Source organism: Tenebrio molitor, chromosome 3 (genome assembly GCF_963966145.1).
Source record: "Tenebrio molitor chromosome 3, icTenMoli1.1, whole genome shotgun sequence".
NCBI classification, from domain to species: Eukaryota; Metazoa; Arthropoda; class Insecta; order Coleoptera; family Tenebrionidae; genus Tenebrio; species Tenebrio molitor.
The window spans coordinates 12,778,503-12,803,652 of record NC_091048.1 but is presented as its reverse complement, the minus strand read 5'-3'; the positions used below and the strand labels follow the sequence as shown (position 1 = coordinate 12,803,652).

Genomic DNA, 25,150 nt, shown 5'->3' with positions numbered 1-25,150 from the left:
CGGTTGTGTATCATCACCGCGGACATAAGTGTTTCCAAAGAAAAACAAACAAAATAAATTAGCAGTTTATAGGAACGAAAATAAAATCTTTTACTGAATCTTGCCATAATCAAACGTAATTCTGACGAAGAAAATAACAGTCGGCAGGGAGGTGTAATGTAGTTTTTCCAACGTCAAGTCTGAAAATGACATTTCCATCACTCAATTTAGAGATGAAAGTAGGCGTTTGCATCACATGTGAGGAAAGTAAATCACTTCCCTCACTAGTGGGGAAAGTAAAAAAAAAATTTGATCCCCATTTAGGTATGTGCATACTTTCTTTACAATAACGTTCAAATATACATACATATACATTTGTAAGAATTCTTTATTAACAATTAGCACTTACAAAGATACTTAACTTTTTTTATCAGTATTATAGAAATTAAATGTACAATTTTTTACACAAATTAAAACTCCAAATGTTCCTGATTCTTTTTTTCTAAATAACGTGTCGGTACAGAGCTTGACGTTGACGCCAAACTAGCGCTTCTTACTACTTGTCTCCATCTCAGTAACGCATTGTATTCCTTTCCGTAGCGTGCTCGAGATTTTGTAGGTAATAATTCCAAAGATACCTAGTTCGCTGCTTCTTTAATTTCTGTATTTGGTAAATTTACAACACTATCTTCTACTTCCATCACTATTTGTTTAGTAAATTCTGATTAATTTTCAAGTTTTGGTAAAAACACGACATGACATTCATTAATTAAATTTTATTGTTTACTGTAAGCATGGAAACGTGATTTTCAAATTTTACTTCTATGTTGATTTGTATAAAATAATAAATTGATAATACCTATGCAAGATAAACCGAAAGCTCTTGACGTTGGAAAAAATAGTATGTTATATACGTGAGGAAAGGTCCATTGCTAAACTTGAATGATTAGATCAACTCGCTATCGCTCGTGATCCAATTGTCATTCTCGTTTAGCAATGCATCCCTTTCCTCACTTATATAACAATATACAATTAACCAACAAAGTGTGACATTATAATGGATGAGAACAAAGTATTTGCCGACTGGACTAATAACTGATTGTATCAAAAACTCTCGATGTAGCACAAGTGCAGTATCTTTCGTATGTATTCCCAAGAACGAATTATGTTATCTTCAACTTTAGTTAAGATAAAAGTTCTCCATATTTTTTTCTGTCCTGACTGAAATAGGAAGATTAACGTATTTAGTCCTATCATTACAAAATCGCACAAATCGTAGTTCTTGGGTATAGATAAAAAATTTAATTTACGAGTAAACATAAGAAGGAACATTTTCCACATATGTATTTGTATTTTTCTCTGGACAAGAATTTACAGTTTGTAGAGGAGAGATGTTTGAAATCAGGCCTGACATACAAGGCTTGTCCTGAAAGTGCCCTAACATTTTAATAAAAAATTTTAGTTGAAATTACAAGTTATTGTCAGAGTATATCCTTTGCTCATTCTCTTGTCTTGTCTATCTGAGACTGTCACTCCAAGGTATTCGAAGTGTTTAACCCTTTCGAAGTTGTAGCTTTTTGTTTCTGTTCTGAACTTGCTGCACAGTTATTATTGTTATTTCCTGCTTCATTACTAGGTATTTCGTTTTCTCTTCGTTTATCCTCAGTCCATAACCTCTCGCAGCCTTTTCCAGTTTGCTAGATGCTTTTTCTAATTCCTTTTTTGATCTTGTTATCAGTGCCACGTCGTCTGCATAGGCAATTACTTGTTGTTTTCGGTGGTATATTATGCCTTGCGTATGGATTCCGCTGTGTCTGAAAACTGCTTCTAAAATTATATTAAACGGCATTGTTGATAGCGGGTCCCCCTATCTGACTCCGAACTTTCCTCCAAAACTTTCCGATAGTCTTCCGTCCCCTGATATTTTGTTTTGCGTATCTGTGAGGGTCATTCTTGTCAAAACGATTAATTTCTTTGGGATCTTCAGTTTTTTCATCGCTTGGTACAGTATATTTCTGTCTATCGAGTCGTAAGATTTCTTAAAATCTATGAACAAGACTTAGGTTTTGTTCGAAGCTTTGTTTCTGCAGCATTCTCAACGTGAAGATCTGGTCTGTCGTTGATCTACCCTTCCTGAATCCTCCCTGGTACTCACCAATTAGGGTATCGTGAAAGAGGCTCAGTCTCTTCTTAATTATTCTTGTCAGCACTTTGTAGGTGACGTTGAGCAGCGATATCCCTCTGTAGTTTTCGCAGTTCGTTTTATTCTCCTTTTCTGAGATTGGACATATTACAGCGTTTCTCCACTGCTGTGGCATTCGTTCTTCCTGCCAAATTCACTTAATCAGTGCGCTCACCCTGCTTTTTAGTTTTCCTCCTACGTATTTAAATATTTCTCCCGGAATGTCATTTTCTCCTGTCCTCTTATTGTTTTTTAATTTATCGAATTCTTCTTCTATCTCTTTCTGTGTTGGATCCTGCACTGCTTCCTGATCGTTGTTTTCTTGAGGTTCCAAATCCTCCACTTGCTCTTCATAGCTATCGGTATTCAAGACTTCATCAAAGTACTCCACCCACCTCTTCAGCTTCTCTTCAACTTTCCTTATCAATTTCCCGTTCTTCTTTCTGTATACCACTATGAAACTAACTTTTCAAAGAGATACAATTAAGTAGATTTCGAATTTTAAATGTTTTCGATAGTGGCAAACGTTCGAGTTTTCATATTTTGCTTACGTGGCACAGATTGTCGTCACTTATCTTATCTCTCAATGATTTTAATCTCAAATTATCATTTCATCTGATTCTGTTTATTCGATATTAGTTCACAGTAAACCACGTCCCCGTCCGTCGCCTTGCCGTCAGTCAAACTCTCGCACTTGCCGCAGCCTAACTAAGCTAATCAGAAGTAATTAAGCCGGGTGTACGGCCCTCGGAGACTTGTCACTGGAAGTTACACCAGCACGATAACTTATCCCATTACAAAAGCATTATCGACCTGGAGAATTACATTGCGATTCCGTTTTTAATCCTCGATAATACGTTGGACCATCGGATTTATGGCCTCCGCCATACGTTTAATGTTTGATTATGTTTGCACTCTCATATTCATAATTTTCGGCATGGTTGGAAAAAGTTTGATGTTTTTTCCGTGTTTAAGGTATAAAAACTGATTTACGACTGCTGGTGCTTTATAGCAAATATTTTTTTATACGAAGCGTTTTTCATAGGTCTGTTTTATGTACGTGCGCACCTCTTTCAGTTACGGTCGAGTTGTGATGCAGCCAATTTTCTCGTCGGTTTCTTCCGAGCTAAATCATTTTTATTTTTTTGTTTTGATGTTAAATTTTAACCTAATCAATGAGGGAGAAACCACGCTCCCGAGCCATTTAACTCGAAAATCCACCTCTTGCCGACAAGAATTTTGTTGGAAGTGGCGAGCAGAGCCCGACACCGTAGCTGTGAACTGGTCGCGCAGACTTCCAACCGACCCTCCTCCCCGAGCTACATTTCTAGGAACAAACCGACACGATTTATCAGTGGTTCATTAATATCTCCGAATTTACTGCAGTGAAGGAATAAAAATGTGGAGAGCCCTCCAATTATTTCGAGCTTGGAGCTTTGAAATGAGTACAGCGAAGGTAAACAACTTTAGTCGCAAGGGCTAAAAGAAAAAATGCACCTAAACGAGCTTTTGCTGTATAATATCAAATTTATCATGTTGGTATTTTGCCGTCCTTATCTTTTGTCGTATAAATCAACTGAAAACACACATTTAGGAAAAAGAGCCCGGAAGGAAAAGGAACTACGAAAAACCACTTCCGGTGGACATTTTCACCGCTCCTTCGCCAGCCCGAAGGTGCGGGAAAACATTTTTTCTTTAATATTTATTGAGTTTTTATTGCACCGTAATATTTTTACTGCCACATTTATATAGTTAATATTTTATGCCTCTCGTAAAAACAAACAATATATTTCATCAGCAGTAAATCGTATTTTTATGCCTGCTTGGTTTGTTCTTACCCAATAAACTAAGACAAAAAGTCACCTAATGATAAACTAAAAATGGAACAACTCGATTGATTCTGAACATTAATACGTTGTTTGATAATAATTTACCTCAAAGTTTTAAAGAAATTTGTTCCATTTATGATGTTGTCTGCTAGCATGTTAGAATTTTGGGATGTGTAAGCAACTCATCTCATCACCTTAAACAAATATGTTCAGGACAGTAAACTATAAAACTTTAAGTTGTTAGTGTTTTATACGGCACTTCGGCGACAAAGTAATATAATTCACTTTTACAACAATCTCTAGAACGCTGAAGCTTATGGAGGAATAATCCTCTTTTATAGGGATCGATTGTTTGTCTTCACTGTTTAATGATCGTCGCGTGCAGCTTCTTGACTTAAATGATTTTATTTGGTAAAAAGACGTTGCATCAAATTTATGTATGCATTACGAAATGCGATGATCGTATTCTGCGGAAGCAATAAATCAAGAATAAACATGGAAATAGAGAAACACGTGTTTTTCTTTCAAATGTACTTATTTTACCTTTTTATTTACTATGCCGTAAAACTCATACACAAACATTGGCTGCAAATTTTCGTTGCCAACTTATTTTACCATATCTTGGTTGGTCTAGTTGTTCTTTGCAGATAAAGCAGCAGATTCTATTGTTTGTAAGTTTTTATTTTTATTTTCGTAGTTCCTTTCAAATGTTTGACCTATCCTGTATTTATTTATTAAAATTCAATGTTCAAAATACTGAATTAATTGTGGCTATGTACAAAAGCTTAAAATAAATAAATAGGAAGAAATATCGCTCAGTCTTTTTTGAAACATTACTCTTTGATAGTATGCGGTAGCTTGACATTTTCTTTGGTTTTCCATTTCAGGGTCGATTCTAACAGTACATTATCGTGATTCGTGGTTACCTAAGTAAAGTCAACACAAATATGAAATACATACTTATAAATTAAATGTAATGATAATATGGCAAACTAGTCTTCTTTTCAGCAGTAAAACTCGCATCTTAACCGTCCACCACCCGGCGGCACGGCAATTTTGCCGGAGTACGTACACTATTACGGATAATACTATCAAGTAATAGTGCAGTGCTTACCAACATAATTACCGGCGTCTCGCCTCCACATTTTGACTTTTTTGTGTTTTATGTTCTGTGTCAATGTTAAGGAATTTCCTGACGGTATGACATGACGTAAAGCTCGGATTCTATGCAAATTGCATATTTGTTTCTATGACGTATATAAACAAAATTTTGGATTTTCTGGGCGTATTAACAAATTTTGAATGAAATTACATCATTTTGAAAATGCATATTTTGCATATTTTAAGCACCTTGAGCATATTTTGGGAAAAATGCATATTAGTGCATATTTCTCCAATTTTCCAGACTTTTTTTGTCAAAAGTATGGAATAAATTCATTAAAATAATAAAAAAAATATTAAATCTTTGGACGGGTCAGTTTTAGTTTATAAATATTTTAATACCAAACAAAATTCCACGGAGTCATTTGTTTTCGAGTGATGACGTCATCGGCATTTTTTTTTAATAGAAACCCCCTCTTTTTTTTCTTGATTCTGATAGCCCTTTTAATTGTCTAAACGAAAGAATTAAAAATTTGTTATCTTACATCAGGAAATTTTTGAGAAAAAAAAAATTGGAAAAAATAAATTTTATAACGAACAAAAACAAGTCAAAAAATCAAGTATGTATATAAATCAAACAGTCAAATAGTACTCCCAATTTCAATCGTTTGTGTTATTTGTTTTACAAAACGTTTTCGAAAATGGCTCATTTAACAGAAACACAACGTATAGAAATTTTAATTTTGATTTCTTTATAGACTTGTTTATTGTCACCAAGCTGGGGGATGGCAATTCGAACATTTAATTCCTTAATTTTAAATACTTAGTTTTTGACTTGTTTTTGTGCGTTATAAAACTAATTTTTTAACATTTTTTTTTTCTCAAAAATTTCTTTATCTACGATAACAAAATTTTTATACTGTCGTTTAGAGAATTAAAAGGGCTATCAGAATCAAGAAAAAAATACGGGGTTTCCATTTAAAAAAAACATCGATGACGTCATCACACGAAAATAAATGACTGCTTGAAATTTTATTTGGTTTTAAAATATGTAATTTTATAAACTAAAATTGACCCGTCCAAAGATTTTTTTGAAACAAAGTTTGTTTAATTTTTAATGAATTTATTCCATACTTTTACGGTTCACTTTATATTGATAAATTTTGAATAAATAGATTAATTCTGTGAAATTTGTCTTTTTTTTATAAAAGTGATAGAGCATATTATAGCATGTTTATGCATATTTTTTCATATTTGTGCATATTTCAGTGCATTTTTAGCTAAAAAGTGTGCATATATATGCGCATATTTTCTTCATTTTTTAGTGCATATAATCCGAGCTTTCACATGAGTATAATAATATACCTTTTTGAATTTCAACTACCAATGTGTTCTCTAAGTCCAAAATTTTTAAATTTTTAAAAAGAGATTGCGGTACTATTCTCGTTGCTGAAATTATAACTGGTAAAATCAAATTTTTTTCTAAACACCAAAGATTTCTCATAGCAACGGAGAGTTCTAAATATTTATTAATTTTTGTGTTATATATCTGTGTTATATTGTGTGAATTTGACACAGCTGTATCTAAAAGATATGCTTGCTTTTGTTGTTTATTTAAAATAATAATGTCTGGTCTGTTATGCTGAATATGAATGTCAGTTAAAACTGTACGATCAAACTGCTAAATTCATGTGTATAATTTTAGCGAATATATCATGACGTTTCTTATATTCGCTTTGAGCCAAAACGGTGTAAGAAGAAATGATGTGTTCAATGGTTTCCCCTTCAGTTCCGCAAATCCTACATTTATCAATGATCGATTTCAAACCGCATATGTGTTTTTTATAATTTCTTGTATTTATAACACGATCTTGTATTGCAAATATAAAGTCTACATTGGAACGGCAAATAGCGGAAGTCGCCACACCCTGCTGTGCTTCCGTAATAAGTAAGTTTTAAAGGGTCTATGTCAGAGTGATTTTTCTACAAAAACAAATTTTGGAATATCATCTTATTTAATGCAATTTAAAAGGGTGTCTTTTGATCCGCTCCTAACAGAAGATCGTTACCATCCACCATTGTTTTATATTTTTAGAAAATCCTTAAATTCACAAATGAATTTCTTTTGAATTAGAGTGACACTTTTGGTTACAACTTTCAATAAGCAGATGTACCTAACATTTGTAATTATGTAACATTAATTCATTTCTAAGCACTGTGAGAATGCTAGTTGTTATTTGCCAAACATTTTGTAATGTTCTTTGAGTCATTTTTGAAATTATACAATTTTCAAATGAAAAACAATATCTGAATAACAACATGGATTTGTGCCACCGAGATCAGCTTCCATCGAATCATTCACAGTATTCTCCCTCACAAACTCAAATGTACCTACTTTATGTCCAGAATTTTTAAATTCTCTCTCCAACAGGAAACAGTTTGTGCTGTTGTAAAATTCTTCTGGTGATATACGAGTGTATGTGACATTTTTGTTATTTCCCAAGGGTTAATGTTGAACCCACTGCAGTTTATTTTTTAATTAATGACATTACTAATTCGTTAAATGTAAGTTATTTGTTGTAATTCTAGGATAGACACATCTTTTACGCTCAGTTTATTGCAAAATGTTTGGTGAAATTGACTGTGAAATGTTTAAGAATGGTTTCATGTGTAAGTAACTTCAGTTGAGTTTTTCAATTAACTTACAGTTAACTAAGAGTTATTTATATTTTCTGCTCTACACCTAACAGATTGGTGGTTAAGTTGTAATTTAGCAAATTGTTACTGCTTCTAGTTAGAGGTTACCATAACCTGAAAAGAAAATAAACAAATAAACCGCAGGTAAGTAAAAGAGTAACAACAATATTGTCTTTGTTTAACCAAAAATTGGAGTTTCATAATACGGCCAACATAATTTAACTTATAATTATTTTGGAAACCTCTCGTAAGAATCTCTCAAATTGGCAACTCATATTATGCTGAAAGTAACCTGTTGAACACTTCATCTGCAAAAGTTTCATATTAATCGGTTTATTTATTGCATATTCTGTATTTGGAACTTGGGCGTTCACCTTAATTTTTAATGTTCACGATAATATAAGATTATCATATTTGTTAATTTGTTCTTTATTTTCAAAAGAATTAAATAAATATTTCTAGAGTTGTCTGTTCGAGTTAATATTTTATAAAATAAACACTAGAAAAATGTAAGCAATATATAAATATCATAATTCCAGTATTTCTTGACGTCTTGTAAAGACTGGATTGGGGTGATAGCGCGCAGATAAGTTTCTTATAGAGCCATTTATGTTTCTCAAAGTTCATGGAATTCAAGTAATTTCTCTTAATTCTGTTACAATTCGATCTCCACATTTTTGAATCATTGTCGGCACCATGTAAGGGGTGATTAAGGGATCACAGCGTGGGAGACATCTTCCGAAAAGGAATTTAATACTTGTTGATATACTTCGTCCAGGGAGAGATTGGGAGATTTTAAATTGTGTTAAATTAAGCCAACACTACAAAATGCACTAGAATACCTTAATTAGAGCATAATTTCAGGGCAAAAATGTTACTGCTTGAAGGAGTTGAAGGATATATTTCAAATTTTACGTGCGCTAGGTATTACCTACTTTCTCTACGTAGAATTTAGTGATTTTTATGTCAACCAATTTCTCGCTGGACAAACTTTACCTTACGTTCATTTCTAAACTGTTTCTCAATTTACACAGTAACAGCATTTTATAAAACTCGAAAAAAACTTAAACAATAAATTACCTACACGATTTTTGTGTTCCACAATGTATTAATTAATATAAAAGGATAAATCCAAAGACCTAAAATCCTATGAAGGAATTTTATTGGGATATTTGATATAAGAATTGTGTCTTTAAGTACTTCCACGTGCATTTATAATAATGAGCAAAACCCACCATAATAACTTCATTCGAACGGAAATACGTATTTTTGGAACATATTGAACAGTAAAGTATTTTTTATCGCTAATGGATATTTTATCGCAGCAAAAAGACTATAATTATAACTGCGATAAATAAGCTGCATTATTTCCGCTTATTTATGCTGGGAATTAGATTTTCAATTAGCGCCATTGACCTGGCAAGTACAAACAAGTTGAAGTAATTCATTTAATTAGTGGAAGGAGATAAATTCGGGGTACGAAAAATCCTTTTAAAATTAAATGCTAACGCAAATGGAAAAATTTTTAATGACGAAGTTTTGTTATTTCGCAGCTTAAATTACATTATTTAGACATTTTCCGCACGGAAACATCCCTCGCACGCAGACCTTCTTATTATGGCCCACTTTCCCTTATAATTATTCATAAATATTGCCTGGCGAAAGTACCCTCGCCCCGTTTTAATCATTTCGTTTATTATAAACTTGATTTAATGGCGCGATAAGAGATTTTTAGTTTTTCATTTAATCTGCGTTCGAGAGACAGTCAGCAGTTTGCCGACGCATTGTCGGGTTTAAATCGGTTGAACCTATTCATTTCGATCAAATAGAACAACTAGCTTTAATCTCCATTATAAACAGCTCCATTGTCACATAATTTATAGTTTCAGCTGGAATTCCAATAATCTTTCACGAGCGAATAGCTTCTTCGGGCGTTCCATGAATGCACATGGTTGTTCTCTGCGGACAGAATAATCAAGTGAGATAAACTAAAAAGTGACCAGTAATTTAAGACTTAGACTTGAACCAGCAAAGACGAAAAACTAATTTATTTTTTGTCGGTTTAAAAAACTTTGATCTCTAGCAAATTGTAAATTAGTACGAGTGCAAATAATTGGGATAACTCTATGTTGAAATATCTGAAAAGCATTGATTCTCCAAATTTACACGAATCGGCAATCTATTCATGACGTAACTACCCTATGGAGAATAATTTTTTATTGACACATTTCAATTTCAATAAAAAATTCCTCTGGAACGCGGACTCCTAAAGTTAATTAGCGAAATTATTCATTATCTTGCCATCTTCGTATCTTATTTCAACAAGATAACACTCGATCACATCATACACAAATTACATTGGACAAGGCTGAAGAATGTTAATTAACTCCGTTGTTCGATCTTCGACAATTTTAACGATAAAATAACATCTCCTCTTTATTGCCACTCTGACTAGATGTAAGAGAATTTTTGTTTATTATTTGACAATAAATTAACAAATGGATTCTTCACCCCTTCGGAAATTTCGGTTTAATCGAAATTGAAAATATCTGCCTACAAATTAGTTATACCGAAATTAAATTTACATTATGAGCTTCACTTCAATTCCATCATCTTAATCAAATTCTGTCTTGCTTTGAACGTAACACTGCTTTATAGATTTTATCTCTTCTCATAAATGTGACATACTTCACTCTTTCTTGAACAGTAGATGCAAGTCGACTGTATTTTTTTTAAACAACACATAAGAATAAGATACAATAAATAATAAACAAAAGAATATAAATAGGTTTATAACAGTATAACAAAAATTGCAAAAATTGTATTCAAATACTACATTTTGGTATGTATTTTACAAAACTTTTTTATCGTTCACTGATGGTTAATGTATTCATGCAATTTTCTTCCCCAATATCCCCAATATCCCCTCGAGCGATTAATAACTTTGTCAGCAAAGCATTCAAAAATCTATGCATCGGGATATTATAAGTGAAAATATAATTAATAGTAGATTACACTCCGAGGTGGGAAGTGTTTCATTCCTGTCGAGAGCTAAGATAGTTTACCAAGGTGTAGCCGAGGTGAACTGATGCTCGAGACAGGAATTGAACACATTCCCACCGAGGGTTTGTATACTATTTTATTCGGAATCAATACATTTTTATCAAATAAATCATTAATTTGATGCAGTTTCATTTCTACTGTTTTTCGACTTTCAGTAAGTACGCCACTGGAAAAACCTTATAATAGGGCGGAAAGTGGCCTAATACTGACCAAGAGAGGGAAGTAACGATAAAAAGGAATGGTTAACTTTCCGCCCTCGTATAAGGTTAGGAATATTACAATACGATTCCGAATAAAGGTAATTTATTAGCCAATTAAAGTACTAACAAAAAGTAGCGTTCTTTCATACACGTTGATGTGTTTTGCTAAAGTGGTGAAGGAAATAGTGCCGTTAAAATGAAGTACGTTTATTATTTATAATAAAGCTATTACACCACTCAAAAGACTGCGGTAATAGCTGATTTATTTGAGTGCTGGAATAGATCAGTACAATTTACATTTTCCAGGTTGGTAACTTTCAATGTCAAACATCAACATCAAATCCCAAACGCCAAATTACGCTAAACAAACGATATAACAATAACTACAAATTGAACTTTCAAATGTTCTTTTGTAACATTTGTGTTACCAACCACCATAAAATTCTCCAAATTTTAAAACTGAGATTTTTCATTTAAAATGGCGCAAAATTGAAAACATAGTGTGTGATGTCTGGTTTATAAGGTATTTATTCCTTCATAGCACTCCTCGCAAGATCGTCGTACCCTTAACCCGTGCGTGCACAAAATGCTGCTTATAAGATTCGTATCATTATATATTAATTATATTATTATCGACGACTATGCCATACGGGTATATCGTATAGTGAGTGCAGTTACATAAAGGTCTGAAATTCAGATGAACTTGACATAATTTTTGAAATTGCAAAAACTATGTACATAAAAGTCTTGTTTTTGAACTATGTAGTTACTTGAAATTTCCAGCCAGATAGAGGAAAATTGTGTTGAATAGTTTTTGAAGAAAATTCAATTGTCTATAAAAAAATTTGAAGAGCGTATGTTTCAAGTTAACAATGTAAGCATGAGAATAAACATTTGTTCTTTTTCGTTAGAACACGACCAATGTCGTGCAGGAATGATGCCTCAGCTTCTTCTGAACGAACACCTGTGAATACTACGCACGCGTCGCTCGACAACGATACCTCAGCTCGTCGCTGAGCTGAGTTGCTCAATGTAGAGGATCACCTATAAGGAATTTTATGACATTCGTGTGTCGGAAGAGCTTCTGACAGGATTTTTTACTCGGCACAGTGTTTTTCCCAAATGAGATAAATTCCTGCATAGGCGCCACGCAGGGGCCACGCTATTTAACTATGTATTCAACTACGCCAACCTCAGATTAGATTTACTATATTCATTGCACACCCTTTTTCACGAAAAATTCACTTCCTTTTCCTCGGAGAACATCTAGAGCCAGAACAGAAAGACTTAACCTGACCTGACTAAACTAAACTAGACTTCCCAGCCTTGCCTTCGCATTTTTTTTTCTATTTTTCACCCACCCAACACCCCTTTTCGCTTCACTGTTTCGTTTAATTTGCTCTATTATGGTAATAGTTACACTTACACAATAATTTTACCGAGATTTTTAAGGAAAGCTTCAATATTTATCTAAGAAAAAAAAACATCTTTAAAATATTTAAAAACAATTAATGCAAAAAGGAAATTTGAGTTATTTAGAAAATGTCTTAACCATCCGTGTTCATCTTCTGCGATAAAGATTCTCATCTTAAAAAAATCAGTGCTAACGCCATTTCTAAACAATGGAATAAAACGACACGTAGTGATACACAGTGATACAATACACTAAACTAAATAAATGAAATTAAAGTCAATATGGGTTCTGAATTAACTGAATCTGCTCTTTCATACACCATCAGCAAAAAGTGTCAACAGCAAGAAGTGAGGAAGGAAGTCATCTTTAAAGTTCTGAATATTAGATTCACAGACCGAAAATTAACATTCGTAAAAAAATGAGACCCTAAAAAACATCTTTGATTCGAATTTGCAAAAGGGAATTTGAGGCTACTCAAAAAAATCCTACAAATTAATTGAGACGATTTGTGGCTGTTGTGTTCAAAACAATGGAGAGACGCCAAGGAATAATTATGATGGATTATTATTTTCACGGAGCTGAGCCATTAAAAGCGAACGTTATGGGAATTGACCGGAAAAAAATATAGTGGATTTTTTTCAAACTTTCGGAAAACGTTGTATAGTAAGTGATTCTGTACTAAAGATCGTGGGGTCAAATGCATAAGTTGTTAAGATATATAATTTCTTATTTGCTTCCGAAATAAGTTGTAAATTTTTCAAACAGTCTCATTTGTTCTTTGAATGAGTAATTAAAAAGATTTCTTATAAAATATGTTTTTGTCATCGTTACCATGGATGTCGTCAGGGACAAAATAAAAAACAGAACAACATCTAAAGATATTCGCTTGGAATATTTGCTGGAGTAAATTCTCGGGAAGGTATCTAAATATAGACGACTCGTCAAGTAAGTATCCAACGTAAATGAGACATTTTTGCAACAGTTGACTGCACTTTTGCGGTGGCATTAGTTCTCTGCTAGTTCCAGACCAGACAGCAATTCGCTTCACATTTAGTGAAAAGTTAAATAACAGTCCGAACTCTGTTGTCTATGTCGGTTCCTTGTGTTTCACCTCTAAGTACGTTCCTGGATTAAGTTGCAATTAAAACCGCCACAACGTGGATGTAAGTTTACCGGCATCCTCGTGTTGTCGTATGCTTAAGCCCCCATTCATATCAGTTAGTCACGACACTTTGCCAATAAAACGGACCTATAAGTTTGCTTGTAAGCTGCTTTAGGAGAGTACGTAACAATGAACAAAGCGCAATATTGAAACTTATTGAAATAATATCGAATAACCACCGGTTCTATATTCGTGCCGGGACGGGTGAGCACTATCACGAAGTTTGAAACTGGAATCCTGGAAAATTGTGCCCTGACGTATTAGGGCAAAATTATATTCTACAGCCAACGTGTCGACGAAATTGGAATGCCATCGTAGTAACTGACTAACTTTACTCGTGTTTCCGGTTTTCCGACGCCCATGGGACATATTCCGTGTTAACGGATTCCGTAATGTCTGTCCTAAATAAAATTTTTATCGAGTTTGCACATTTCATACGCTCTTTTTGCATTTCAACAAGAGCGAAATTAAATCTTCAAGCGAACGATGTGATGCAACTATGTCAAATATCTTTCCTTCCTACTTTATTTTATACGACTTCTGCCGTTCGTTCAAATTGTCTTCTATCGAATAAAAAAATAATGCAGAAAAATATTTATCTTCACATTTTGTGTGCATAGCATTTTCATTCCCAGACTGAGATTGTGCAGCCCGTTTACCTAAATCCTAATGGTTACAAACTTCTGCAGTGCTGCAGACCACAGGTCTTTTTAATCTCATTACATTTGGTAAAACTTCATAACGAACGTAATTATCTTATTAACCGATAACCACATCCCTCAAATATTATAAACGATTGTTTGAATTTTAAAATTATCTTCAACAATATTTAAGGTTTCAAAACGCTTCGTATCACCTCAGGGCTAGATTTTACCGACACCACTTTGGTTTCATTTCCATACTCTGCATTACAGACGAAAAGTCCACTCTCTTATTTATTAGATTATTATACTTGTTAAATGAAGATTACTAGTACAACATTAAAGATAATAATGAAATCTTTAGATGCTCTGGTTGCACATTTATAAAAAGAACTAATTGCCACGACGGCGACGTACCTACTTTAGTGAACTTTATTATAAGAATAGATCATACTAAATACGGCCACTGTTTAATCTAATCACGCTAGTTTTTCTTAATTCAGTGTTGTGCTCTGCCTTACATTTAATCTTACCACAGTATTTTAGTTTTCTGAAAGTTTGGATAAATTGTCACAATTACCTTGCAAAATTCAACCACTAATGCAAATTATTTTGCGTTCTTCAAACCAGAATTGGAAGAGTGAATCTAATTTCAGAACAAAAGTTTCGATAACCTTCCTCAATTGACATTTTTTTTACAATTCACACAAAGTGTCCCTAAAAGAACGTATATCAGTCTTGTGGAATTGTGCGGCTCTATAGTTTTTATTTGGCGAATTATGTCGAGTCGTTGAAGCCGTCAATTGTGAGTTCGACGTTCTAGCTTATTATTCTTTTAAATCATACTTTGTTGAGAGAGGTGTTTTTCTGTCAGAACTTGACATTCATTTACCTGACCTTAAAAACTCTCTATGTTATATGTGCATTATGATAATGCTGGATAATGTAATAGGGATCGAGATTGCTTTGTGAATTGCCTTTCGGGTTGCATTTTTACCTGGTCAGGCTCGTCATCTTACGTGAATAACCCTGTATATAACTAATAATTCGCCGTCGCCCAGGTCTTGCACGGTTTTTAACGCCACCAGATTCTTGAAATCTCTGTAAGGGTTTTGAAAGTGTGGTCCTGGAGATCGGTTCCCGGTTTGAATGAATTTCATTAAAAATGGTCACTACTTGAGCACAACTTCGCTTTCTGTCGCCATATCCAACCATCATGAGAATTTCTATACGCTCAGTTTTACTTAAATGTACCATTGTTAAACTAATTATTGCACACAAGTTTAATTTTTAGCTAATATCCAAGTGACAGATTGCTAATAGCAGCATCTCTGAATTCAGAAAAAAATCCTCTTTTTAAAGGTATTAAATTTGACCCACCATGCTATTTAAAAAAATCAAGTTCACTTATACACTTCTGTGTGCCAAATTTCAAAGCGTTTTGCTAAACTGTTCTGAAAATATTTAGCTATATCTTTACTTTTCAGCGACCCTGTATATTAAAATACTATTAATGAATCTTCAGTTACCAAAAAACGAAGAGTTACAGCTAATTTTTTTTTCCTGTAGGCAAACTCCCTAAAATCAGTATCTTCTTTTTACTTTTGGTCCAGTTTAAATCTTATGATAATGAACATTACTTTGTTGTCATAAATACTTTACCTTTATTATGAAGTTCTTTGATTGTGAGATTAGAAATTCTTCTTTATTTTTCTTTGTATGTGTTGCCATTTACTCTTACAAAACACACAAAACAGATACCTACATAGCTTAAGGCACATGCATTTGGTGGATTCATTTCTTTAGTCCGAAGAAATAGCCAAGGTCGTCCGCTTAGTAGAGAGTACAGAGCTGATGGAGTGAGTAAGGAGGGCTGGACCACAACCCTGGACAATAATAATAGTACCCAGTAGATACGAGTATTAAATGCTCAGGTTGGAAGACGTGGCCATAACACGTCTTTTTTTGGCTAAAACGATTTATTTGTACATATTTTGTTTTAATCTGTAATAATAGTTACTTATTATACAAGACGATAAAATTGTATTTTATCTTCGAGAGCATTTTTTACGCTCGAGAAGATAATTAAATTTTATCGGCGTGTATAATATTTTTCTATAGTAAATCTCGTTAGTATGAGCGTTGTTAGGGTAATAAAAAATAATGAATTACTTTATCTACCCTTGTTGTTAAAGTAGCATTTTATCTACCCTTCCAGTTAAAATGCTACTTGACCTTTTGATTTGAATAGACAAAAGCACACTTTAACATCTGCTATAGAAAAAAAATTACATTTTTATTATTTCCTAGATTAATAGATTACTGTTTATTTATCGTAACTAACTACAATATCGGATATTTTGAAACTTTGAAAAAAAATACAATCACAAATAAATTACAATTTAATTGAACAATTTGAGCATTGTGAGTTAAAAAATCGGATAAATCACTACTTTGTCCAATTAACTATCGTAACATCCATCTCTCTAACCATTATTTCCTGGAATGTATAATAAACGCTTTGTTCTGTGGGCAAAAATGTAGATCAATGAAATCATAGAGCTTGGTTAAGTGAAATTCACCACTGCAATTAATTCCGAATTGATTAAAAGCATTAGTTGGTTCAATTATTTAAAACTTACATGAATTTAAATTACGACCACCCATTAAATAAATATCGATTACGGTCGTCATAATGCAGTTACATTAAGAGCTACAGCATGTTGTTGGAGATTTGGATACTAATTTTTTGTTGAATCTCTGCTTTTCCATTAGCTTAGAACTACTTAAGTGAAGTTAGAAATGCGAATGCTGGAAGCCGCTTTTACACGTCGTCGGCGGTGGATCGTTGCAAACTGTGTAGAGTAGACTTACCCAACTTCATTTTTTATTAAAAAAATTATAAAGCAGAAAACTAAATTGTATATTTAATTAATAATTATTTTTAAAATGTCTCGAGTGCCGACTTCAGTTAGGTGTTCACATTAAAAATATTGTCTAAATTCAGTGGAAGATCAGTAGAAAATGATTTAATATATTTTATTAAAAAAGAAACAATGACGTTATTTATAAATACCGGGGATTACAATTTGAAATATAAAAAATTTAAAAGTAACTAGATTGTCTGTAAAGAAATTTAGAAATCTGTATTCAATGCATAACAAAGATATACTGACTAGAGGTGTGACAAGCATATAGTTGGTTGCAAAATTATTAATGTGAAAAAGAGGCATCTTCCTGACATCGTACTGAGGTTTATGAAAACTTAATTCCTAGAATATTTCTGAAGCATCGCATACTCGTATGCTGTTCACTATCCTAAATATAAAGCAAATTTTAATATACTTGCGACGTATGTCAAGACGGATGAGACCGAAATAAGTTTGGACAAGGGCAGTTCATTAAGAGATGTAAGGTAGTTTATGCTTTACAAATTTAACATGTCTCCTTTGAACTGGTAAATAATAATAACACAGGCCTACAAAACAAAACTTTTTACTCGTTGTTTTAATTTTGATAACTGATTTTGTATAATATTGGAGCCCTGATTACAAAAATACCCTTCATTATTTTGTATCACGACAGGTTATTTCACAATTAACAAAAAAATAATTAAGCAATTTATTTAGGAAAATAACATGTTTATAGTAATTCTTGGTTTAAAATCAAACTAAATTTTTTATTCCTCATGAGAATGGCATCTTTGACGCTTTGTGAGGAAACTTCTTTTAATTGATTGTCTGCTGTATGTTTTTTTTGGTACATCGTGCTATAACATCCAGCAAAAGTCTGCCATCATTGATACGCTCTATATTCTTTGATATCACCTGTACATTTCTTTTATATCTTGGTGAAAACGTTCCCCTTATTCCTCGCTAATAGCACCAAGATTTTTAGGAAAAAGATTTAAGTGCGAAAATAGGAAAGGCACTTTCAAACTCATATTACATCCCAAGATGTGTAAATTTTCCAACATGATTCTTACAATATTTTTGTAGTCTTCTTCTTTGTGATTTCCAAGCAAATTTTTCTATGACGTTCTTAAATGCCTTCCAGGAATTCCTTTCAACAACATTAGTAGAATATTACAGTATCGAAATTTTGAATTAATTCATTCATTCTAGGTGAACATTCCAATTTTAAGAAAAAACGAATTGTGAAAAAGCTAGACGTGATAGGGCAAAACCAAAATCATTTTCGTAATCAGGGGGTCGAAATTGTTCAAAAACTGCCAATTTTATCCAAACAACGAAATCAGTGTAGACCTGTGTAATTAATATGCACTTTTAAGTATGGTGCTAAGATAATGCATCCATAGTCGAGAACCCACCGTACCAAAGAAATGAATAGTACATTTAAGATGCGTATATAAAGAGTGATCAAATTAATTTGTAATGGAGTTATCCATGAATCCGAAATCGTATGTCGTTACTTGAACTCCACGCTCTAATAAACACAGCTTGAAACACAGGTTAGATCTCGACATATCAATCTCAAAAGACATATGGATTCAAATCCATGGATGACTCGATTACAAATTAATTTGATCGCTCGATATTTAAGGTGCGTATCGATCGAGCCTTCAAATAATTTTTACTGAAATCGTCAAGAAAGCGGGTCATTTGAAGACTCAGTTTGATCTTGAAAGTGTCACGTTTCAAGCCTTGAGATTTTTGCCTGCCGAAGCATTTTTACTTTGCATCTACTTGCAAAAAGTCATTTTAGTATAATGGTTATCATTAGCTAGGTGTTTGTCCGACTTGATGCGATGGAATTTTATTAAATTTAATTAATTTAAATTTTTAAAGAGCGATTTCAGAAAAAATGTAATATATTATGTAGCATGAAAGTGTCTATGCTTGACTGGGAGGCCTGAAGAAGTACTCGGACGCTTCGCATCCTCGTTTTCTTCAACATGCCTCCTCGTCTGCAAAGTACCACTTTCATGTCATAATGTAATATACTATTAAGTATATATTTTATTTTGTAACGGTGTAACTTTTTAGCACTGACATTTTTATGTCACAATCAGAATAAACACGTGTACTGTGCTGTCAAATATCACTGCTGTGCTGTCTTTAAAAACTGCACGTTGCCAACCTCATAATAAAATCACAGCCTAGTCTAATTCCGAATTTATTTGAAGGCACGTTATTTAATATCGCTACCATATACTTTAACATAACCTGATATTTATTCGTCTTGGAGATTATGAAGTCATAATATAACAGGTGTTTTTTTTATGTATATAACAACGTAACTTTTTGACAAGGCTCTGTTTTTATCACAATAGAAAATTTTCGCCCTTACCCATAACAGGCGGAGTATATTTTGATGGCTAATTTATTCCACAAATTAAAACAATTTGTAAAGCTTTTTCGTAAAAAAATCAAATAGAAAAAACCTTTAATTTAACAAGCTCTGTTAGGTGTTAAAATTAACATTTGCATTTTAGATACCCCTGTATATTACTTAAAATCAACTGCGAACATCACAGAAGTTTTCACTTCTATCGCTCGGTCTTAAGTGCACACTCTTTCTTTTATCGACTGTTCAACTTTGTCAATAAACCAATTCGGAAAATTGGAATAGGTTTTGTACTTTATTGGTACAAAAAATCACACGTTTTTTTATGAATAATTATAAAAGTTATTAAGAGCATTATTGATATTGTCAATGTCGAGTTCAATTGCAAATAGCAGGAAAATTGGAACTGTTAAAGTCTAGAAAATATTCATCAGGTTTCTTTACAAAACTGCCAGCACCAATTGTAAACTTCACTCAGGTCTCTTCTAACTCTAAGCTAAGATCTATAAATTGATATGCACTCGTCCTCCAGTTACTTTTTTGCTATTAAGCACACTTTTGTCATTTCTATATACCACATAACAATTATTTAACAAAAATTACAAGCTGGAGACGCTCTCCTCTAATCATGCTTCCGTCAAAACGAATGCTCTTCATTTAAACAGAAACAATAAAAATCACCTAGTTTCGTTTTCATTACCCTGACGTTCTGGTAATAAATGATTAAACGTTTTAATTGTCATTATCAGAAGTCTTGGGCCGAGGTGCATTAAAATTTCTTATCACAGCTCCAGATGGCCGAAGATCAGGATTAAGTCAATCCACAAATGAACATTCCAAAATACCAATTTTGTACAAATCATAGTCACTCTTCGTCTGTAGAGACTCACAAGTTGTATTTTTATTGACATCTCGTCCCTCAAAAAATATTCAACGTGGATCTATACGGTCTAAATAAAGATGATTTTCTCTCCACCGTCAATATGGAATGGTCATTTTCTCAATTATTATGGCGCTTAGTTTGGGCACATTCTTATTCTCCAAAATTAACGTCAGCTGCTATCTCGTGAGGGATTTTCCCATCAGCTGTTTTGCGGATGTTATCAGGTGGGTTTTTATTGCAATTATCGATTGGCTCGTTCACATTAGCGGTGACAATAACCTTCCGAGACGTTAATCCTTGAACATTAAATTTGGAAATTTTATTGCAATTTAGGAATCTATCTATATTTGATATTCCATCGGCTGAAGAGGTAGCTTTTCCGTAAGATGTTTCGTTTGTTAACGATCTAACGTTCCTGAAATGCAAATTTATTCTTTCATGCACAATATTTTATATTATATTTTATATATTCGACAATATTTTTGCATGTTTTAAGAAATTCTTTTTTCTGTTTTTGTCCACTTACAATAAAAAAGTTATTTGAAGGCAAGGAAACGATGGACGTCTAATACTTGACAGGCGACTACTTTATCAATTGTTATCAAGTCCAGCAGCTACGAGTTTTATTCGCTAGTGTGGTTTACTTGTTGTGTTTTTACTGACTAAAAAAATTTCAATTTATACAATAGATTTTTTTTTCTATTACAGATGCATACAAATACACTTAACATGCTTTACTTCAAATTGCTGAATTTATTCGAGGAATGTTAGTGGATGCTCCCTTTGGCATACATGTACGAATATACAAGAAAATGTATTCTCATCTTGCACTTTCTCCATAATTAGTAAATGATCGATAGGTGTACTTCAATTGAAACTGCACAACTAACAATAGTATATTAAGTATAAAGAACGGTAAGGACAATGTACCGATCGAAGACAATAAAATTGTTTGAAGGAGGACCACAGCGACGACTCCAAATATTGTCTGAGATAGGTACATTGTCCTTAACGTTCGTGATGCTTATGGCGTTTTTTGCGTGATTGAATATTTATTACAAAACATTCATATCTAGAATACCCGCGATGTGATAGTGTTACCCTTCACATCATGTTGCCATAATCTCGATTTTAACATTGCGTTTCTAAGGCAATCTGCAAACAGTTACCGCCATTGCAGTTTTTGTGTGCAAATATCGCCAGTGGAGTTGAAAAAAGCAAAAGAAATGAGTGATCTTAGCGATACCGACAACAAGTAGAAGTTGTAGAAAAAACTTGGATTGTGGGGTGCGTTCAGCCCTGATTTCTGAGAAATGCAGAGAACGTTAGGACTAGGAATCACTCGTTTCCTCGAAGTTCAGCTACATTGTTAGTTAATAAAGGTGAGGACCTTCGTGGACTGAAAAGACATGGAGGTTGGAAGTCTTCAAGCACATTCAAACAACATTCAATTTGCAAGAAAAATTCCTCATGGCGTCACTACTACTACTTTACTTTATTTTACCCTACGGGCTTTAAAGGATTCCTATACTTTACAGTTCTAAATAAACTTACAATTCCAAAATCATTCTTTTTTCTTTTTTAAATTAACCTACATTTTCTTTTATTCCCCACCCCTCTCCTTCTCTATCCTTTCCCTCCTCTTCCATACCTCTTTCATCCATCCTATCTCTCTTCCGTCTTCGTTCAGTATTTCTCCCCGTTCCTTTTCCTCCCTTTCTCTCATTTCACCGCATCCTCTCCACATGTGCTCGATCGTCTCTCTCTCCTCACGGCACATCCTGCACATTCTTCCTCCTCCTCCTCCATCCAGTACTTATTTTCTCTCTCTTCGTTCCCACATCTAAATCTCGCCATCATTTTCCTTTCTTTCGTGCTCTCTCTCCCCAGATACACCGGAACCTCCTCTGTCACGCACCTTTCATACTCCCTGTTGTACCTCGCTTCTCTGATTCTCTCCCTTCTCTCCTGCTTGTCCGTATCTCTGTCCCTCTCGCTCAGCTCTGCACACATCCATCTTCCTTCCGCTCTCATTCTTTCCACTTCCTCTCTGGCATACCCGTTCCTCCTACAGTACTTCTCTCTCTCCTTCTCATCCGCGTTCTTTTTCTTTTCTCTATAGCACTCAGTCAGTATCCTGCATTCTTCCCTTCCGCCCATTCTGTCCTCGAACTTTGCCGCTCTCTTTCCCGCTTTTACTCTCAGCTTGCTCCTCTTGCACTCTTCCCTCACTATGTACCCTGGTGTTTCTCTGTCCACTCCTAGCACCCATCTCAAATATTTCTCTTGCACCCTCTCCACCTCCTCCCGTTCCTTCCATCCCCATATCTCTGTTCCGTACATCAGCACGCTCTCCACCATGCTCTCGAACATCATCATTCTCCTCCCGAACTCGCCTCCCCACATTCTCTCTCCTATTCCCCACACACATCCAACTACCTTGTTCGCCTTCCTCACTACCTCTCTCACTTGCGCCCTGACTGTGGCCCTCTCGTTGAAGGTGTAGCCCAGGTACTTAAACTCGCTCACTCTTTCTATCTTGCTTTCTTCCCACTTCCACTCGCTCTCCTCATTCTTCCTCTTTCTCTTGCTGAACACCATCATTTTTGTCTTCTCTACATTCACTTCCAGCTTTTTCTTTCTCACATACTTTTCCAGGTTCCTCATCATTTCTTTCATCTCTCTCTCACTCTTTGCCACAATCACCATGTCGTCCGCAAACGCCAGGCTCCATACTTTCTCCCTACCCACTACAACCCCCCCCGCCTGCGCTTTCTTCAACATTTCGTCCACATCCGCTACGTATATCGTGAACAGCAGGGGACTGAGCGGGCAGCCCTGTCTCACTCCCTTTGTTGTCTCAAACCATTCGCCCTCTTTCTCTCCCACCTTCACCTTGTTCCTCGTTCTCGCATATATCTCCTCGACCTTCCGCACCAGCCATTCACTTATTCCTCTTTCTCTCATACATTCAAACATTTTCACTCTGTCAACCTTGTCGAACGCCGCCTTGAAGTCTATGAACAATGCGTACATCCTCCCCCCTTTCTTTCTCAATTCGTTCCTTGCTAAATGGTCCAGGATGTACACATTGTCCACAGTACCCCTTCCCTTTCTGAACCCTGCCTGACTATCCGGCAACACTCCCTTTTCCTCGATTTCCCTCTTCATCCTTTCGCTCAAAACAGACGCATAAAACTTATACCCCGTGTTCAGGAGAGTTATTCCTCGGTAGTTTTCCGCTCTATTTTTCTCGCCTTTTTTAAAAATTGGGCAGATTACGCCTTCTCTCCAGTCCTCCGGGAATCCCTCTCCTCTCCATACCCCATTCATCGGTTCCACCATTCTCTCTACCATTCTTTCAGTCCCATACATCCACGCTTCATTTTGCACCCCGTCCCATCCCGGCGCCTTTTTCTTTTTCAAGTATCTTATGTGTCTTCCCACCTCCTCCGCTGTGATTTCTGTTTCCTCCATCACCGTCTGCTTCTCTTTCCTTTGTTGTTCCCACCTTTCCTTCTTCTTTCCTCCCTTCCAGCAGTCTCATGAAGTACTCTTCCCATTCTTGTATTGTTATTTTCTCGCTCACAGGTTCCTTTTTCTTCCTCTCTCTGCTTATGTATTTCCACACCTCCCTCTCTGTTCTTATTTCTTTTATCTCTTTCTCCTCCCTTTCCCTCTTCTGCTTCTCCTTCTCTCTACATCTCTCTCTGTATCATCTTTTCGCTTCTAGGAATCTGCTTCTGTCAATTTCGTTCCTCCTCCATCCTCTCAGCGCCTTTACCACTTCCCTCTTTGCTTGCTCACATTCTCTGTCCCACCATCCATTTTTCTTTCCTGCCCCTTTCGCTCCCCTTACTATCACCTCCTTTTTCTTCGTCGCTTTCTCGATCACTTCCTTTAGCTCTGTCACCATCTTCTCTATTTCCTGCTCCTTGAATGTTGCTTCCTCCAGTCTCCTCCTGTACTCTCTCACTCCCTGTTCACTCCACACTTTTACTATCACCTTCTTCTCCTCCTCTCTCATTTCTCCCTTTTCCTTTTCTTCTTGGTTCGTTCCCTCTATGGTAATTTCTAGAGGGAGATGGTCGGAGTCCACTCTTTCTCCCACTTTGAACTCTTTCACTCTCTCCCATGCTGCCTCATTTACTATTGCGTAGTCTATGACTGTTTCCCCCCTGCTGCCTACGTATGTCACTTCCCCTTCCTCATCCCCTCGTTTATTCCCGTTCAGCACTTCCCATCCATTTTCTTCTATCCACTCTATCAGCCTCTTCCCCTCTGCATTTTCCACTTTGTCTTTCGTTTTTCTTCTCCCATCCCCTTTCTCTTCTTCCCAATTTCTGGCTCCTCTCTCTCCAATTCTCCCGTTAAAATCACCCCCTAACAGCATGCATTCCTCCCTGTCCATCTTCATTGTGTTCTCGACCCGTCTTGTTGTTTTCCTCATCTCCTTGCTATATACTGTTGCTATTTTCCACCATTCGTTATCTTTATCTATATCCTATTGAGGAAACTCTATACGTATAATTTTCATCCGTCGAGTACACGATTAATTTTATCATATTTGAGTGACCGCAGTCAGTGTGTTAGAATAAACGAAGTATTATCTGATTTTTCACGCATTGTTTATGGAGTGCCACAAGGTTCTATCCTTGGCCCGATTTTGTTTTTAATTTATATTAACGATCT

The 25,150-nt window shown here is 34.9% G+C and overlaps 2 protein-coding genes across 2 annotated transcripts in view; both read right to left on the bottom strand.

Annotated features, from left to right (window-relative positions):
• Positions 1-25,150, bottom strand: part of LOC138126098 (uncharacterized) — a 404,235-nt gene that overhangs the window by 335,111 nt on the left and 43,974 nt on the right. The window lies entirely within an intron of this gene.
• LOC138125870 (uncharacterized) lies at positions 1,847-22,184 on the bottom strand. The gene is made up of 4 exons (XM_069041425.1): positions 22,073-22,184; positions 2,361-2,626; positions 2,108-2,306; positions 1,847-2,025 (listed from the first exon to the last, which is right to left on the bottom strand). The coding sequence occupies exons 1-4, from the start codon at positions 22,182-22,184 to the stop codon at positions 1,847-1,849; spliced, it is 756 nt and encodes a 251-aa protein (XP_068897526.1).

Coding starts and splice junctions, on each gene's coding strand:
- LOC138125870 (XM_069041425.1), bottom strand. CDS start 22,184: ATGAGAGAAAGGGAGGAAAAGGAACGGGGAGAAATACTGAACGAAGAC. Junction 2,627..22,072: donor AAGGATAGAGAAGGAGAGGG/GTGGGGAATAAA, acceptor CTCTTTGAAAAG/TTAGTTTCATAGTGGTATAC. Junction 2,026..2,107: donor CCAGGGAGGATTCAGGAAGG/GTAGATCAACGA, acceptor TCTTGTTCATAG/ATTTTAAGAAATCTTACGAC.